Below are 18,205 nucleotides of genomic sequence, written 5' to 3'. Positions count from 1 at the left end.
TAAATTTGACTAGTGCTTTCCAGTTTATAAAGTCTTCTAATAGTTTCTGTATGCTTGAATACCTTTTGCATTTTTATCCCAACCTGCGCCAAAAAAAAAGAAAAAAAAATCTCAAAAGGGACTGAACACATTGGAAAGGTAATCAAATTTATTCTTAATCAAAAGAATATCTTCTATAGGTATGGATTGCCAAGGGCAATGGTGCACAATACTAGATGAAAGAAAGGAAACTTCCACTTGGGTACTAACAGTGTTCTCTTTCATTTTTTATTAAATTAAGAGCTGTGAATAATTGTTCATAAGCAAAAACTTGGGTTCAATACCTGCATGCAAATGGAATTCTGAGTGCTGTGGGGAAATCGTTCGTCCAGTGCAGAGCCTGGAACACCGCTGGCCGGGGTGAATCACAGCTCCTGCCCAACAGAAGAGCAAGGCAAGGAGACTTCAAGAGCTGGAAGAAGAGGAATCAAGGGGAATCTTATTCCCTGCTGCTGCTGCTTTTTCAAGAAGTTCCAACAATCCTCTAGATCCTAAGTAACCTTTGCTATCTCATGTCCAGTATGCTCAGGAGAGTAGGGGTTTATTTAAATGAAGCAAGTTCTTTTAAAAAATGCAAATAACCTTGGAAGATCAAAGGCTGTGGGAGAGACACCCGAGGGAAGGAATTTGTTTACTCAGAACGGCTTTCATGCAAATACTTGGAATCAATTTATTGAGGGAAAAAAATTTGGGGGACAACAGGCGGACTAAGCAAAAGACGGAGAAAAAGAATTTTTTTAAAAGCAGAGCATGCAAATTCCATGTAGTGATAAAGAACCTGCCTGCCAACATGGAAACGTAAAAGACACAGGTTTGATCCCTGGGTCGGGAAGATCCCCTGCAGAAGGGAATGGCAACCATCTCTGGTATTCTTGCCTGGAGTATTCCATGGACAGAGGAGCCTGGTGGGCTACAGCCCGTAGCATTGCAGAGTCTGACATGACGAAAGCCACTTAGCACACACTGCATGCATGCCAAGTCCACACTGAATGCCGTGGTGAGGATGAGGGCAGGCAGAGGAGGCTGGGGAGGGAGAAATATGGTGTGTGAGAGAATGCGAAAGCTTAGTCTGGGTTCTTGTGAATCATGTCAAAGTTATGCTTGCTTGTTATTTCTCTACAGCCACCTATTTCTTTCCGTAGAAGAACTATCAATGGAACTAAAAAGGAGAGATGTCCCGGGGAGTTTTTGTTTTATTTATCTTTAAGAAGGGAGAATAGTTTGGGTGGGGGGAGAGTGTGGGAGGATGGAGAATCTCAGTGGGTGGGGAGTTTGGGAGGATAAATCTGAGATAAAGAGTCTGTGAGGCTGGTCTTTGAGGAGAAGGGCACTAGCCCACCCTCACCCCTGAAACTCTCTGGGTTGGTAGGACCCTCCCAGGAGATTATTGAGTAGAATTCCATGATTACCCTCCTCCGGCTCCCACCCAAAACGTCACTTCTCACCTAAGACTTGGCTCCTTCCCTTCTTCACCATCCTGAAGGGACATCGTTATTGTTTTGCTCTCACGGCTGAGCTGCCTGGATCCAGAGAAGCCGTGTGATGTGCTCAGGGTAGCACAATATAGAATTGATTTGAGGCCCAAAGCCCATTTCTCGCACTTTCCTTGCTTGTTTAAACTGTAAGGAAAGGATGTGATTCCTTGTGCATCAGGGAAGAGAATAAAAATCCTCTTACTGAGCTGTCATGAAAAAAATGAGCTAATGTTTTAGGTAGTTTTTTGAACTAATTGTTTTTAAAAGTGCCTTCAGATTTCTTTTTTCCCCATAAAATTACCTAAGTGAATAGCACTGTCATTATCTGAAATGTGAAGAATCATTCGGAAAAATTTAGGGCTCTTTTCTTTGGGAAGGAGGAGAAACTATCTTTCTTGGTTACCGGGAAACATACAGTCCTGTTTGAATCAATGTTTATAAAACTCTATTCAATCCTTTTGTAATCTAGATAACAGTAATCTAGACAATAGATAATAGTAGGATGAAAAACGTGAGCACAGCCAGCCCCTGCCCCGCCCAAATGTAGAATAAATGAAATGTCTATTTGATTCTCTGTGGTCCACTTCCAAGGGCTTGGCTTCAGCAACCTGGATATATAGTTTTGTACTTGGTATTTGTATCACTTGGTCAAGTCTACGACTCAAAAATAAAAGAAAGCCTACATTACAGTGGCTTAAACAAAGATGTTTTTCATACAATAAGAAATCTGAAGGTACATAGCTGCTGTCCTGAACTCTTTGAAATTGCCTTAGCTTTTCTTTTGTGGTTGCAAAGTGGCTGCTGAAGCACCATGCATTGTGTCTGAATTCAAGGGAGGAAGGAAAATTCAAGCCCTGTCTTTCTCCTTCTATCAAAGAAAAGTGGAATCTTTATCAGAAATCTTATAGACTTCCAATTAAGTTTCTCAAACTGCGCTACTGTTTACTGCAAGGGAGACTAGGCTAGTGAGTATGTGGCTGGGAAAATGAGAAAAGGGTTGAGAATAACTTTGGGGTCAACCAAGTAACACTGCTATCTTCAGGAGCCTATTCAGGACCTCCTCCTTTCACCTCTGCTGTTGATTCGTCCAAAATTTTGTAGCATCATCAATATTTCTCCCTAGTAGTAAATATTATATAGTAAAGTTGTTGTTTTTTGGTCACTAAGTCATGTCTGACTCTTTGTGATCCAGTGGACTTAGCCTGCTAGGCTTCTCTCTTCCATGGGATTTCCTAGGCAAGAATACTGGAGTGGGTTGCCGGTTTCCTTCTCCAGGGGGTCTTCCTGGACCAGGGATCAAATCTGCATCTCCTGCATTGGCAGATGATTTTTTAAACCACTAAGCTACCAGGGAAGCTTGCATAGTAAAGACTCATACTAAACGGCTAATGGTTAATGTCCACTTGTAAAGCAGAAATAAGGAGGACCCTTGGAAAACATTCATAGAGCCATATCCTGGATTATTTGCCTATATTTATGCCAAGGAAAGTGCTAAGTCTGTGATAGGGTTCATTCACTCTTTGAGATTCTCTGAGTGTCTTTTTGAGGTGGCATGGCTGTTGACATTGGAGAAACCCTCTATAGAATAATTTTTTATTAAATAGTACTTAATACAGAGGAAAAGTCATCCTTTGAATGTTAGTTTTGTAGTTTTGACAAACTTAACCATCGTTGCAATCAAGATATAGATATTTCTGTCATCTAAAGGGGGTCTCCAGTGCCATTTTGTAGTCAGCCTCTTCACAGCAACCGCTGATTTGCTTTCTGTCCTTAGAGTTTTGGTTTCTCAACATCATGTAAATGAAATCATTACAGCATTTTGAATCTGGCTCCTTTCACTTAGCATAATGCATTTGAAATTCATCCATTTTGTTCTGTATATCTATAAGCTCATTCCTTTTTATTGCCAAGTAATATTCCATTGCACAGACAACAGACTGGTCTCAAATAGGAAAAGGAGTACGTCAAGGCTGTATATTGTCACCCTGCTTATTAAACTTATATGCAGAGTACATCATGAGAAATGCTGGGCTGGAAGAAGCACAAGCTGGAATCAAGATTTCCGGGAGAAATATCAACAACCTCAGATATGCAGGTGACACCACCCTTATGACAGAAAGTGAAGAGGAACTAAAAAGCCTCTTGATGAAAGTGAAAGAAGAGAGTGAAAAAGTTGGCTTAAAACTCAACATTCAGAAAACGAAGATCATGGCATCTGGTCCCATCACTTCATGGCAAATAGATGGGGAAACAGTGGAAACAGTGTCAGACTTTATTTTTTGGGGCTCCAAAATCACTGCAGATGGTGACTGCAGCCATGAAATTAAAAGACACTTAATCCTTGGAAGGAAAGTTATGACCAGCCTAGATAGCGTATTCAAAAGCAGAGACATTACTTTGCCAACAAAGGTCCATCTAGTCAAGGCTATGGTTTTTCCAGTGGTCGTGTATGGATGTGAGAGTTGGACTGTGAAGAAAGCTGAGTGCCAAAGAATTGATGGTTTTGAACTGTGGTGTTGGAGAAGACTCTTGAGAGTCCCTTGGACTGCAGGGAGATCCAACCAGTCCATTCTGAAAGAGATCAGCCCTGGAATTTCTTTGGAAGGAATGATGCTAAAGCTGAAACTCCAATACTTTGGCCACCCCATGGGAAGAGTTGACTCATTGGAAAAGACTCTGATGCTGGGATGGATTGGGGGCAGGAGGAGAAGGGGACGACAGAGGATGAGATGGCTGGCTGGATGGCATCACTGACTCGATGGACATGAGTCTGAGTGAACTCCGGGAGTTGATGATGGACAGAGAGGCCTGGCGTGCTGCGATTCATGGGGTCGCAAAGAGTCGGACACAACTGAGTGACTGAACTGAACTATCCATTTTCTAGCCACTGGACATTTGAGTTGCTTCCAATTTTTAGCAATTTAAGATAAAGCCACTGTAAGTATTGACATAGAGGCTTTTACATTATTTGTCTTGGACAAATACTCAGGAGTAGGATTTTGGACTTGAGTAATAAATGTATGTTTAACTTTATAAGAAAATGGCAAAAAGTTTTCCCAACTGTCTTTACCATTTTCTTTGCTGTCAGTAATGTATGATGGTTCTAGTTGGTTGCTTCCTATCTTTGCCAGTTCTTGATATCTTCAGTATATTTTTATTTTAGTCATTCTAATGAGTGTGTGGTGGTATTTCTTTGAGGTTTTAATTTGCATTTCACCAGAGACAAATGAGGTTAAGAATTTTTTCATATGTTTAGTCACCATTTGGTGATATGTCTGTTTGAAACTTTGCTATGGTTTTAAGTTGGGGTCTTTTTCTTTGTATTGAGCTTTAAGAATTATCTGTATCTTCTGGATGAAAATTATTTGTGATTTATAGATATTTTCTCCTAGTATGTGGTTTTATTCTCTTCATAGCATCTTTTAAATTATAGAAGTTCCTAATGAAGTCCAATTTATCAAATTTTTCCTTTATGGACTGTGCCACTAGTGTCGTATGTAAGAAATCATTGCCTAATCGAAGGTCACGAAGTTTGCCTTCTATGTTTTCTTTTTCTTTTATTTTAGGTTTTACACTTAGATATATGATCCATTTGATGTTAATTTTTATGGGGTGTGAGGTTTGGGCAGGAGTTCCTTTTTTACACGTAATTATCTATTTGTTCCAGCAACAATTTTGATTTTCTCTATTGAGTTGCCTTTATCTCTTTGTCAAAAGTTAATTGACCAGATATGACTGGGTGTATTTCTGGACTGTTTATCCTGTTCCATTTCTGAATGTGTATGCTTTTCTCAGTACCACACTATTGCTTTAGAGAAGGTCATAGCCAGCCAGTGTGAGTTCCCTAACTTTATTGTTTTTGAGAGTTATTGTGGCTAGTCAATTTCCTTTGCCTTCCCACATACATTTTAGAATCAGCTTATCAATTTGAGCCCCTATGTCATCGTCATTCCTTGCCTCTGCCAATCTTCTCTGATTCCCTGAGCCCTGCATATGATCTGACAGAAAGTCCCACTGCTTCTTCCTGTCCACTCTCAGGCAATCCTTATCTTACTGAGCACTGACACCTCTCATTGGGTCATCATAACTGACTCTCTTTCCTCAATGTTCCCTCCCTACATTCCCACCCAGTACTCTGCAGCCTGATTAATCTCTCTCATCACAGTTTTCACTGTTAGCATTTTTGCTAATAAAACTCTAAAGATTTCTTATGGCCTATAAGGACAAAAAAAGAATCCATATTGTTTAGTCTGAAGGTCCACCTGGGTCTTTTTTATCTCTTTAACTCTTTTATATAAACTGAAAGCTTCCATTTACCTATCTTCAATGAAGATCAACTTGATTTTCTATGCAGAAATCCTTCTTTTTAATTTGTTTATACCTCCTTCTGTCATCCCCCCACTGTCTTTTCTTCTAAGTGACTGCCTTCTCTTCCCTTGCATCATAGCTATTGGCTGAGTATACCTTTCCCCTGTTAGACAGAATTGTCTGACAGTATGGTGCCTGTTTTGTGCATCTTTGGAACCCCGGTACCTAAAGTAATACTCAGTCAAGCCCATCTGTGATTCTCAACTTCATAAAGGAGTACATGACATGGGAAGGAAAAGAATATAGTTTAAAAGATTATATTCTGAATTGTATTTTGATTTGGGGGTTTCCCAGGTGGCCCTAGTGATAAAGAACTCATCTGCCAACGCAGGAAACATAAGATACATGGGTTTGATCCCTGAGTCAGGAAGATCTCTTGGAAGAGGGCATGAAAACCCACTCCAGTATTCTTGCCTGGAGAACCGCCATGGACAAAGGAGCCTGGTGGGCTACAGTCCATAGGGTCACAAAAAGCTGGACACAATTGAAGCAATTTAGTATGCATGCATGACTTATTTTTAGGTATGATATTTATTTTCAAATTTAAATTAAATTGAGAAAAACTATTTATGTTTATCTATAGGTGTTAAAATTTTTAAAGGTTAAATAATCTTAGTAATATTTGTTGAATGAAAATATTAGTTTCCCAGCCCCTTAGGACAATGATAAATCCTCTTTGACTCTCTACACCCTACACTCCCACTGTGTAGTATAGGGCCCTACACAGTGAAAGCAGCTGTAGTCTCAGTGTTCACAGGATAAATACCTTTTCTGCTTGAAGTGTCCACAGGCAGCAGACAGGAACCATGTGTGACCACCTGATTGACATTCTAGTAGACAAGGCTGATCCATTCACCCCACTGGAGCAGATTCTTCCTGTTGTCCACAGGTGATACTCTCTGCCCTCTGCACTTTGCAGAAGATCTCTGTGACTGAACTTCTATAATCAGGCATCAGAACACATAAACAGAGAGCAGGGATGTGAACGCTGACATACTCTCTCAATACCCAGCTGGTGTTTTAGGGCTCAGAAGTGGATGGCTTTCCAGCCTCAGATATGGAAGCTGAGCTGGCAGCAAGGGAAGGGGAGCAGACAGAACCTGGATGTTGTTTGCTTTAGGTCTAATGATCTGGACTTCCCAGGTGACTCACATGGTAAAGAATCTGCCTGCAATGTGGGAGACGTGGGTTTGATCCCTGGAATGGAAAGATTCCCTGGAGAAGGAACTGGCAACCCTCTCCAGTGTTCTTGCCTGGAGAATCCCAGGGTCAGAAGAGCCTGGCAGGCTACAATCCCTGGGGTCACAAAGAGTTGGACGCGACCAAGAGACTAAAACACACACACACACATACACACACACCCCCCACCAATAGGGCTTGCTATCGTGTCAGTGAAAAAAAGTGAAGTCATTCAGTCGTGTCCAACTCTTTGTGAACCCATGGACGGTAGCCTAGTACGCTTCTCCGTCTATGTCAGGAGTTTCCCCAAATCATGGTGCCTTTAAGTTTAACCCAATGGCTTGGAGAATAAGGATTAAGACTCCATCTACTTTAATGTTTTCATGTGAATTTGCTGAGACCTTAGGAATAAACTTGTTACACAGATTGTTTCTCAATATGCTCTTTCATTCAATAAAACATGTTTTGATGATTTGTCTACCATGTTGTCAGGCACTGCCCCAGGGGTAGTGGGATCTCGAGCTGCCTTAAAATGACTGACATCAGGTATGTGTGTATGTTTCTGTACGTGTGTCAGTCTGTTTATGCGCACACGTGTGTGTGTGTGTGTGTGTGTGTGTGTGTAGGCGGACATGCATGTCAAGAGAAGAATCTTGTCACACAAAGACTTGAAGTGCTTTGGAAACATAAGAATAGTGGCAGTGCTGATCTACTAAACAAATCTGAATTCTTCACAGACGACAGGGCAACTGAGCCGAGATGTGATATCAGAAGAAAAAGCTATGAGAAAGGCACGTCTGCCAAAAGATAATAGTTTCCTGGAATACAGTATCCAGTGAGCCATGGTGCAGGAGAGGAGAGAAATGGGGGAGGAGGGGCAGTCAGATTGTGAAAAGCTAGAAGGCTAGTTTGGAGAGTTTGGGTTTTATCGTGCAGAAGGTGAAGGTCAAACCATGCTTGATGCTATGTTCCCCGCACTGGGGGCGTTCAATTAAGCTACATTTCCCATGCCCAACAACTAACTAATTATTGCCAGCGGAACTGGAGTCAGTCATGCATCATTTCAGGCCAAAGCAGATAGGGTAAGTTTTGCCATCTCCCTTGGAAACTGCTTATTTTAGAAGGCAGAGATACAAGTTGACCTGCTTGCACCTGGGATGGGAGAGAAAAATAAACTTTTAATGTGTTAAATCACCGAGGTTCAGGGTGTAGACTTTTTCGGTTTTGTTTTTTAAATTAATGGGACTTTGTTATTATTATTATTATTGCCAAGCTGTGTGAGGCTTGTGGGATTTTACTTCTTTGACCAGGAATCTAACCCTCTCCCCACACCCCACTGCCCTCTACCAAAATGGAAGTGCAGATTCCCAATCACCAGTCCTCTAGGGAAACCCTGGGGTTTAATTTTTTGCTATTACAGAGACCTATCCTATCCAACTAAAATCGACAGTAGAACCATGTTTATTTTTCCTTTTTTTCTTCCTTTCTTTGTTTGTTTCTTGCTTTCTTTCATTTATTTTTTAGAAAGTTCACACCCTTAACTTCTATCAGGCCTTGTGTTCACATCAGGTTAAAAAAAGGAATGCTATTTTTAAATCCTCCTAGAGCTGATGGTGAGTCTGATGAAATCATATGATGTCAAGTTGTTAACTGTAAGGTGCTGCCAAGTATAAGAGACCCACCATTTTTAGGCAGATGTCAATATTGCCTAAGGAAAAAGATAAGAACCCTGGTTATCCCTTAATGACTTCATCATGACCTTGGTGGTTTTGCCATCTTGTCGCCCAGAAAATCTTTCTACCATGGTAGAAACTCACCCCTTCTGGATGGGGTATAACTTCCCATCTCTGTAAAAAGCCCTCTTGTAGTAAGCCATTAAGCTTGCATAGGTAAAAATTAGATGTGGCATCTGGATGATAAAGAAGGAAGTGGAATCATCTCTAGATATCTTATCCTACATTTTCCATGGTCTAATTGAGAGAAATGAAACAATTCAGCACCACTGTTTGGGGGCCTAAAGCATACTGAAGCGGTCTTGGAGATCTTCCAGTACACGGATCTCTCTTAGTATCTTCAGAAGATTCTTCTGTGTAGGTAACAGTGGCGCCTCATCTCTCTGGAGCTTCAGAAAGGAGTATAACAACCCACCCCTGGGGCTAACAGTCCTCAAACACTGTACTTAAGGCCATCACTGTCCTTAACGGTCCCACCAACATTTAATCACTTAACTTGTCACAACAATCCTCTGAAGGACATTCAGTTATTAGCACCATTTGTCAGACGAATAAACCAATGGATAGGCAGGAGTGAACTTCCTCAAGTTCTCAGCCAGATGGTGGAAGCACTGGCAGCTGACGTCAGCAGTCCTATTTTACAGCCTGTGCCTCACTACAGTGACGGGGAAGATTCAAGAGCCTGAGTATACCTGGGAATGACTAGGCTACTTCTTCCATCAGCTGAGCTGAGAGGTCCAGGAGAAGCCAAGTTCAGTTACAGAAAATAAAATTACATTTCTCGTCTACTTCAGTGCATAGCTCGAAATGTTCTTACCTACTATCAACAGGAAATTACTTCAAGGATGACAGGGTAATATGTATATATTATTATTTTTTTTTTCTTTTTGAAGCACTAATGGATATGCTCTTTTCCACCTTCTTGAGAAAACCTCTCGGAGCTTTGGCAGCCAGAGAGCTCTACACCGTCTGCCCTCTGGGTACAGTCTTTACTCCAGCAATGCAGACAAAGAGAAATAAGTCAGCTCCTGGCTCTCAAAATACCTCTTGAAGGATATCATAAACAGCTTCAATAGACATGTCTTTTTCCTTTGCAAGAGGATGTGTCTTTTGAGCCTTCAGCTCAAAAGAGTCTGGAATAATTCATTTGGTGGCAAACAGTCTAGTCAGGCTCCCCACCACAGAGAAAGCAGGCAGTGGGAGACAGGAGTGAAAGCAGGCGGTGGGAGACAGGAGTGTCAGATGGTACAGTGGTGGTGCAGAGTGTGAGGAGATCAGACACTGATGAGAGGATTTGTACAGCCCCGCCCCCCGCCCCCGCGCCAAGGCTACCACAGGAAAAGAGAAGAAGAGAACAAGGTTGGGAACACAGGATTAGAGAGTGGCGAGCTCCACTTACTGTACAGACACCAGGGGATGGCAGGCCCCTGGGATTCACCCAGCTCTAGTGAGGTGGCAGTTGGATAGTTAATGGCCTCGTGGGGAGACAGAGGACCAGACCAGAGCTGGGAGGCAAGCAGTCAACCTTTTCTTTCCCAGGAAGGACGCAGAAATTCAGAGGGTTGAGAGAGGGGAGGAGGGAGGTGTGAACACCTGTGCACCTGAAGGGAAATGGGACAAACGGATGCTCCCGCAGAAGACAGCACAGCCTGACCCGAGCCTGATGTAGATCTGACAAGGATCTGCAACAAGCACCAACTCTTCTGAAAGCCAGACAGGACTCTTCATCCCAGCCAGTGCCAAATGGCCCAGGTTCCTCCCCAGGTCAGACTTGCTCCCTCACTCCAGCCACACGTATCTGGACACACACACTCTGGAAGCATCATTCCTGGAGCTTAGATGCCTTTCCTGAGTCAGAAAGTGGGAAACCCCTTCACAGGCTGAAAAACTGCAACTCTGCATTTACTCTGAATCAACTATGATTGTTACCTGCCATCAGATGATGTGATACAAAGAGATCAGTGATACAAAGAGAAAGTTGGTTGAGAGAGTTTTCCCTTTTCACACACGAGAGTACACAGCTTGGGAACTGCACGACAGTCTTGTAAATAAAGCCAACCAATGAAATGTGTGCCTTTCTCAGGGGCGTAGGGTGAAGTTGGATGTGGTATAGCGCTGGTCCAGGGCAGGGGATTGGAGAGTAGCATGCTAGGTGTGCCCAACAGGAACAGGCAGTGACACCAGACCTTTAATAATTATTTAACTGGGCAAAACTAGTGGTAATTCCCTATGAACAGTCACAGTATTCAGCTCTAGAAACTCAATATGAACACTGAGTGAAACTGATTAGAAGAGGACAAAAAGATGCTGATAAAATGCAAGAACCATTGTTATAAGTTTCAGGAAGCACCTTGAAAGGACAGGAACCAAGGGCTCCTGGACTCCAGGAAGGGCATCCCTGACATTGTTCTGAGGCCCAAGGCAGGAAAGGAGACAGTCAAGTCTTGTAGGGGCGAAGTGGGACTAAAGGAGTGTGCAGAGAAGCAGGTAAGTGGGCACAGAGATAGCTGAAGTGGCAGCCACTGGAAGTGAAAGTGCTGGTTCACAGTGGGTACAGTGTGTTCTTACAAAGGAATTGTCAGTCTAAATATAGTAAAAATAAGAACGGTATACTTCAGATTCTTTATATCATTAAACGTTTCTTTAAGCCTAGTGTGAGATAATTGAAACTTGGGTTGAACTGGAATTTGCTTTTGTTATATTAATGGAGGAGGAGTGTGTTAAGAAAATTAAGAGACAGCAGGCAGAGGGAGCAAAACAAAGGGAACAAACTATGTCCAATCACCCTCAAGCACTTAGAAGCAACCATTTACATATAAACAATTGCATGTCATTTGTAATGACCCGCTAAAGGAAATTCAAAAAAAGATCATTGTCAAGTAATAGTTTTGCAATCTTGGTTCATGTTTCTCCCCTCACCTGAGAGTAATAAAACTAAGTTCTTTTGCATTATTTTATAATTTCAGCAATTTACTAATTCAAGTAGGTTTCCCTCCCAGTACTTTGAATTAATTTTTAGGAATCAGGGATTCAGGAAATTTTGCAAGTGAATTTACCAGCAAAATTAAGGCTATTAAGAAGAGTTTCATCTTTGTCTTCCACTGAACAGTCTTATTTTCAGGTCCTCCATTCACTTTCTTATGAGTGAGGTCCCATCCTCCTTAAAGATGTATGGTAGATTCTTGAAGCCCATGGAAGTGCTTGATGCTGAGGACTAGAAATGGATGAGGTGAACTAGATGGAACCTTGAACATATGAGACATTGAAAACTGTGGAAAAAACCAGGGCCTGAGCTGAGAACCTTGAACCCAGGACCACAGAGCTTTAGTCATGTGAAACCCACGATGGAAGAAGAAAGTGGTGAACTCACTTCTGCCCTTCCTGCTGGTATCCAAGAATATACAGAGGATGGCAGAGTGGGTTAGAACAGTGGGGAGCAGGGGCAAGAATTTGGAGATAGAGATGGGAAGAAAGAAAAGCCTCCAAGCTTGTGAAGAAAGGGCTGGTAAGATTTAGACATGGATATCTTATCTTCTGCCAAGAGAGCTTTGGGTTCGGAGGAGAACTTGAGGGCTACATAAGGAAGTAGGTTAGAAGCCCAGGCATGTAGACTGAGTAAAGCAGCTAAGACTAGGGCAGACAGCAATGAGTGGGTGTGGGTTCGCTAGGGCTAAACCAGTATGAGCTACAGTGTATGATGATACACTTACTTTTATATTCCACCCACAGGAAACTATTACTTACCTTCATCACATTGGCTTAGAAATGGAATAAGGATGAACTAAATGTGCCTAGAGAGGAGGACCTCAGTGAATACATTTGATAAAGACCTGGCAGGGCAGGGGCTGACCTGTGGAGTAGCAGTGAATAAGACCCTCACCTCTGTCACTGAGAAAGCAAACTTTCTGATGCCCAGTCTGACAACATGTAGGTGGCAGACAGAAACAGAACACAGAACCACAGTTCATTTATGCAGTAAATGTTTATTGAGTAGGACATGCATGGTGCAGGGTTTTGGAGAAAACATGAAACAAACATTAGTCATTACTTTCACTTGAGGAGCTTAATGACTGTTGCACATTGACCTGACACATTATTGACATAGTTGAGCACAGAGTTAGATTAAGTGGCAAAGAGAGGAGGTATACTCCAGACACTACCGGAACTCGGAGGAGGGATGGGTTTGGGGGGCTTCAGGGAGGAAGCAACCCAAGAGGAGCCTTAAAGACCAGGTTGAACTTAGATAAACTCAGATGAAGATGAAAGGCATTCGAAATGAAAGGTACACCATATCAAATGAGACACTTCACAAAAGTCTTTCAGAAAGATTCATGTCACCAAGAAAGCTCACAGCCAATGCAATGTATGGCTTTTGCTATTGCTATTATTTCTTCTACTTTTACTGCTGTTACCACTTCATTTTTGATGACATTTCTACTGCTTTTGGAAAAGGTGATGGAGATTAAAAGGACATGGTTGGGAGGAAATCTACAAACACAGTTCTGACTTTCTTCTTGAGACACGTGTGGGATAAAAGGATCACAAGAAATAAGAGTTTGCATCAAAACTGCTTGTGCTCAAAGGGGATGGTGGAAAAAGTTACACACTAGCTTAAGACACTTAAGCTAGTTCTCACCAACACTACTACTGATTGTTGTGTAACTAAAAATCACTGCTTTAATGAATGATTGTATTTTTAAAAAAATGAAACAGAACATTCTAAGTTCCTGATCAGACATATTTTCTTTCTTTCTGTTTCTCTCCTTGTCTAGTGGTTCAACTGCTGGAGGGCAAACTTATTAATAGAAATGAGATGAAAATGATGTGATTTTCCATAGTGCCTAGAGATGATGTTGCTAGGACAGAGTTCAAACACTAGAAGAGAGTGAGTAGGGGTTTGTTTGTCCAAACACTCAAAACTTCCCCTTCGGAGCTGTATTAAAAAAAAAAAAATTGGCAAATGAGATTTCAGCTGATTATTGCCTGACTCTCAGAACAACTGTCTTATTGCTGATTATTATCCTTTCTGCAGTGGCCAGTCTCTCTTCATTCTGTTTGCTGTCATGTTCTATAAATATCAAAAAGGCTGCAGAGGCAGCATCTCTGAGAGGAGCAGTAGGCTTCCTGGGTGCAGAAAGCCTGCCTCTCCAAGACAGAATCTCTGGATCTGAAGGCTGATTTCAGAGGGGATTATTCAGTCAATGGTAAATGGCACCCCACTCCAATTTCAGTTTCTATTTTCTGTTGTAGATCTGGGCAGCTGGGCTGTGTGTGTGCATGAATGCATTAGGAAGTGGTGCCTAGGGATGGGTCCCATGCAATCCACCTAAGTGACTTGTTCCACTCTGCTTTGCTACATTTTCTCTAGGGCTCTCAAGCACCAGTGAGGCTGGCTTCCAGCGCAGCTCCTGGCTGAAAGTTTTATTCTGAGTGTTGAAAAAGAAGCAAAGCTCCAAGGTAGATATTATAGCAAATTCTACCTCGTCAGTAAAAACCAAATCATTTCAAGAACACCCAGAGAATTAAAAAAAAAAAAAAAAACTGCTAGAATTTTTCTTGAAGTATGAAAAACCAGTTTGAGTCCTGGGAATTAGTGTAACAGCTGAATGCACCATCAGGCAGCCTGTGAAATAACCTGACATCCCTGCATTCCCATGCAAGAAGCAGGAAACTATTTTCTGGATGCCCGGTTTATTCCTGACCACAATCTTGTGGAAGAGGAAACAGTATCAGCCTAACAATGGCCTCTTCCTCAATGTGGCCCTTGGATACTTTGAAAGTGAAACTTACTAAACTCTGATTTCCTCATTTCTTTTAGGAGGGAACTTGTGAACCGTAACATCACCGACTACAGTTAAGGACCTTATTTCCCTCCGATGTTCACTGCAAAGGATCAACACAGAAAGTGTGGTCCTTCTTTCCTTACTCAGCGCTATGTCCCTCATTGCAACAGGTAGCGTCCTGGGCGATGCGGGCTTTACAAACCTCTGATGCTCCTAACAAAAAACTCACAACAATAACCCTTACGAGGAACAGACATTTCAAGCACTACTATAGGATTAACTAAAAGCACTTTCACCTAAGGAAAGGGGAAAATTAAAAAGTCATCCACTTACAAATGTTACTCATGACTCTTACATTTGTAGCAGCAGCAGGGAAAAAAAAAAACAAAACAAATATTCTTAAGAAATGACGAAATATATCCTAGCACAATATGAAAAACTTACTTTTATAGCTCATCGGTTTTTTTTTAAACTCTTTTTAGTAAATAAAATAAGCTACACTCTGAATGATATTGGCTGTGATCTTTGAACTTAAAATTCTACTTTGTCTTATTATTTAAAATCAGTGTTCAGAGTGGAAGGCAGGAAACTTACCTTGAAGGAGTAGTAGAAGGAGCCCCATTCCTCTCCTTCCACCTCTGCAGTGAAAGTCACTGTTTCAGTACAAAGGACAGGAGAATTCAGTGCCTGCCCAGTCCCATTGGACTTGGCGCTGCCCTCTGTGAGGTTGGCTGGCATGGCTCAGGTGGAGTGGATTCCCGCCGTCCTTGAGCCTGCAGCTGATGGAGAGAGTCCCACCCTCTTCTTGAGAGCCAGGCAGCAGCTGCGGCTCTGCCCTCCTCTGCCTCCCTGAGCTTCTTCTGGAGCTCAGCTGAGCACAGGCTCAGAGCCCTCCCGGAACCCACCTCACTAAAGAGCTCTGCCTGCCTGCTCAAGCCACGTGCTGCTTACTCCTCGGCAGTTATGATCCAGTAGCCGGCGCAGCCTCAACACCCCATGTACCTGCCCAGAGGTGAGGGGGGGGCTTGCCCTGAAAAGCTGGCAGGAGCCCCTCACAGCAATCCACATGGCTCCCCAGGCAGTCCTTCGTGCTCAGCTGCACTTCTCCTCACTTCTGGAACAGACCCCCCTGCCTCCCACATCTGCTCCAGCTTCAACAAGACAGGAATTTGGATTCCATAGCCACTTGATTAATTCAGGTCATGTTTGCCTTTCTGAAATCAAATCATAATGATGCATTTTTTTTCAACTGAGGGTACCTTCTGACTTATGATCCTCACTCAAGCATTTACTTAGTAGCCTGCATGTTATTTCAGTAAGTGTGAGCAAAGAGCACGTTTGAATCTCACACCCCTGATTCTACTCTAGGTTTTCAGAGGGCAGTGCTTCAGAAAAGCCTGGGGTCTGTGCCTGTCAGTCAACCACTACCTCTCATGATGTGACTGGGACTGGTGTTTGGTAGATACTCTTATCTCCTTGATGTTCTTTTATTTGATGTCCAAAACAACTCTGAGAGGTAGGCAGGGAACATATCTTTATATTCTCATTTGACACTAGAAGAGGCTGCTGCTTGGTGGTGAAACGACTTGCCCAAGATCCCACAGCTGGTGATGGAAATGAGATGATAACTCAGTTCTTCAGAAATTCCTAGACAGTGGTGCTTTTACTGTAACATACTATAATTTGCATCAAATCTCAGGAGCCTGTTGAGATATGAAGCTAAAGGAGTAAGGAGAGCAGGCCAGGTATAAAACAACAGTACTAAGCTGCTTGTATTGCAACAAAGCGTGATACCTGATAACTTACACTGAAGATGCTCAGTGAGCCAAACTTGCAAGCAATGTCTTAAAAGACTATAGCCCCCATGATATTTCCTGGGACAGTTGTAGCGTAATCCATCCAGCCTAAGAGGAGTGCAGTATGCTAGAGATGAGAAGATACTGTCTATGCTGAAGGGACAACAAATAAGAGGAAGCTGTCAGAAAATACCAGCTGAGCCACGAAGGAAGCCCCAGGGTGAGCTGTAGACTCTTAGGGAAAAGGTCAAAACAAGACGACAACCAAATAGTAAAATGAACGAAGAGTGTTCTAACTGGCACATAAACGTGAACAAAGTGCTCAACCACTGGTGAAACAAAAGCAACTTAAAACAAGGCAGAATTTTTATTTGTTGGCATAGCAAAACTAGGGTCCGGCTACCCCAAGTATTGACAATGATGAGAAGAAGCGGTGTGAGAATTAGCAGATATGCTCACCTTGAAGAGCTATTTGGCAGTATCCAGTAAAGCCAAGATTCAGCAGTCTATAATTTTCCATCTCTTTATCTGGGTTACTTGCATGTATTTAATTTAGGGAAATCCAGTGCACTCCACACATAAAATGCATGCATCTTTTCGTAGGTCTGTTTTACTTCAATGAGAATTTATAAAGCAATATCCATGAGAAACTTCTAGGAAAGAACAGAAGCCAGTTTAGTCATAGTGTGGTGAGGATAAAGAGAGAGAAAATGGTAGATGCCATGAGCAGGTGGAGAGAAAACTTCTGTTTGTGCTGTTTTCTCTCCACTCATGGTCCAGCTGGATTAGTTTTTGACCTGTGGCTACCCAAGAGAATATTTATGTCTGTGTACAAGGAAACATGCAAGAGACGCCTATGCAATACTCCTTAGAAACAAATTAGAAGTAACCTAAATATTTACAGTGACAAAATCAATGAGGAGCTCCAAACCAGAAATTACCCACATGCCTATCAACAGTAGACTGGATAAATAAATTTCTATGTAATCATATAATGAAATACTTTATATCAATAAGAATGAGTAATCTATAGCAAATGTAAAATTATAGATGAAATATACAAACATAAAGCTAAACAAAATATTTTTAAATTTATATGAAGTATGACTACATATGAGCTTCCCTGATGGCTCAGCAGTAAAGAATCCACCTGCAATGCAGGAGATATGGGTTCGACACACAGGTTCAACCCCTGGGTTGGGAAGATTCCCTGGAGAAGGAAATGGCAACCTACTCCAGTATTCTTATTGAGAAATTCCATGGACAGAGGAGCCTGGCAGACTGCAGTCCATGGGGTTGCAAGAGTTGGAAAAAACATGGTGACTAAACCACCACCACCATGACAATATATGTGTGTGCATATATATAATATACATATACATACACGTGTACGTGTTTTACAATAGAATACTGCACAACATTTGAAAGGAATGGTTGCAGATAAGATGGCAAACTAGCATGGTGTGATGGTTAATTTTATATGTCAACTGGGGAGGTTGGTGCCCAGATATTTGGTGAAACATTCTCAGTGTGTCTGTGAGGATGTTTTGGGATAACATTAACTTTTGACTCATTAGACTGAGTAAAGCAGATGCCCTACCTGATGTTGGTGGCTTTCATTCAATCTATTGAAAATCTGAATAGAACAACAATGCCGATCCTGTCTGGAACAAGAGGGAACTCCTCCCACCAGACTGCTTTGAGCTGGGGCATTGGTTTCTTTCAAGGCTTTAGATTTGAACAGAAGCCTTAGCTCTTCATGGGTCTCAAGGCTGCAAGCTTTTAGACTGAAAACACGAATTAGCTCCCCTGGCTAGCTGACTACCGGTCGT

General features: G+C 42.1%; 1 protein-coding gene across 1 annotated transcript in view; it reads right to left on the bottom strand.

Annotated features, from left to right (window-relative positions):
- Positions 1–15,315, bottom strand: part of NPSR1 (neuropeptide S receptor 1) — a 151,505-nt gene extending 136,190 nt beyond the window's left edge. Inside the window, exon 1 of the mRNA XM_086398065.1 lies at positions 15,172–15,315. Coding sequence (XP_086254191.1) covers positions 15,172–15,315 — 144 coding nt within the window. The remainder of the gene's footprint in view (positions 1–15,171) is intronic.
- Positions 15,316–18,205: the final 2,890 nt, after the last annotated feature.

The sequence above is a fragment of the Bos grunniens genome, chromosome 4 (assembly GCF_055505025.1).
Source record: "Bos grunniens cultivar Pamir isolate PY7600 chromosome 4, Bosgru_T2T1.0, whole genome shotgun sequence".
NCBI classification, from domain to species: Eukaryota; Metazoa; Chordata; class Mammalia; order Artiodactyla; family Bovidae; genus Bos; species Bos grunniens.
This window is presented reverse-complemented; position numbering and strand designations above follow the sequence as displayed.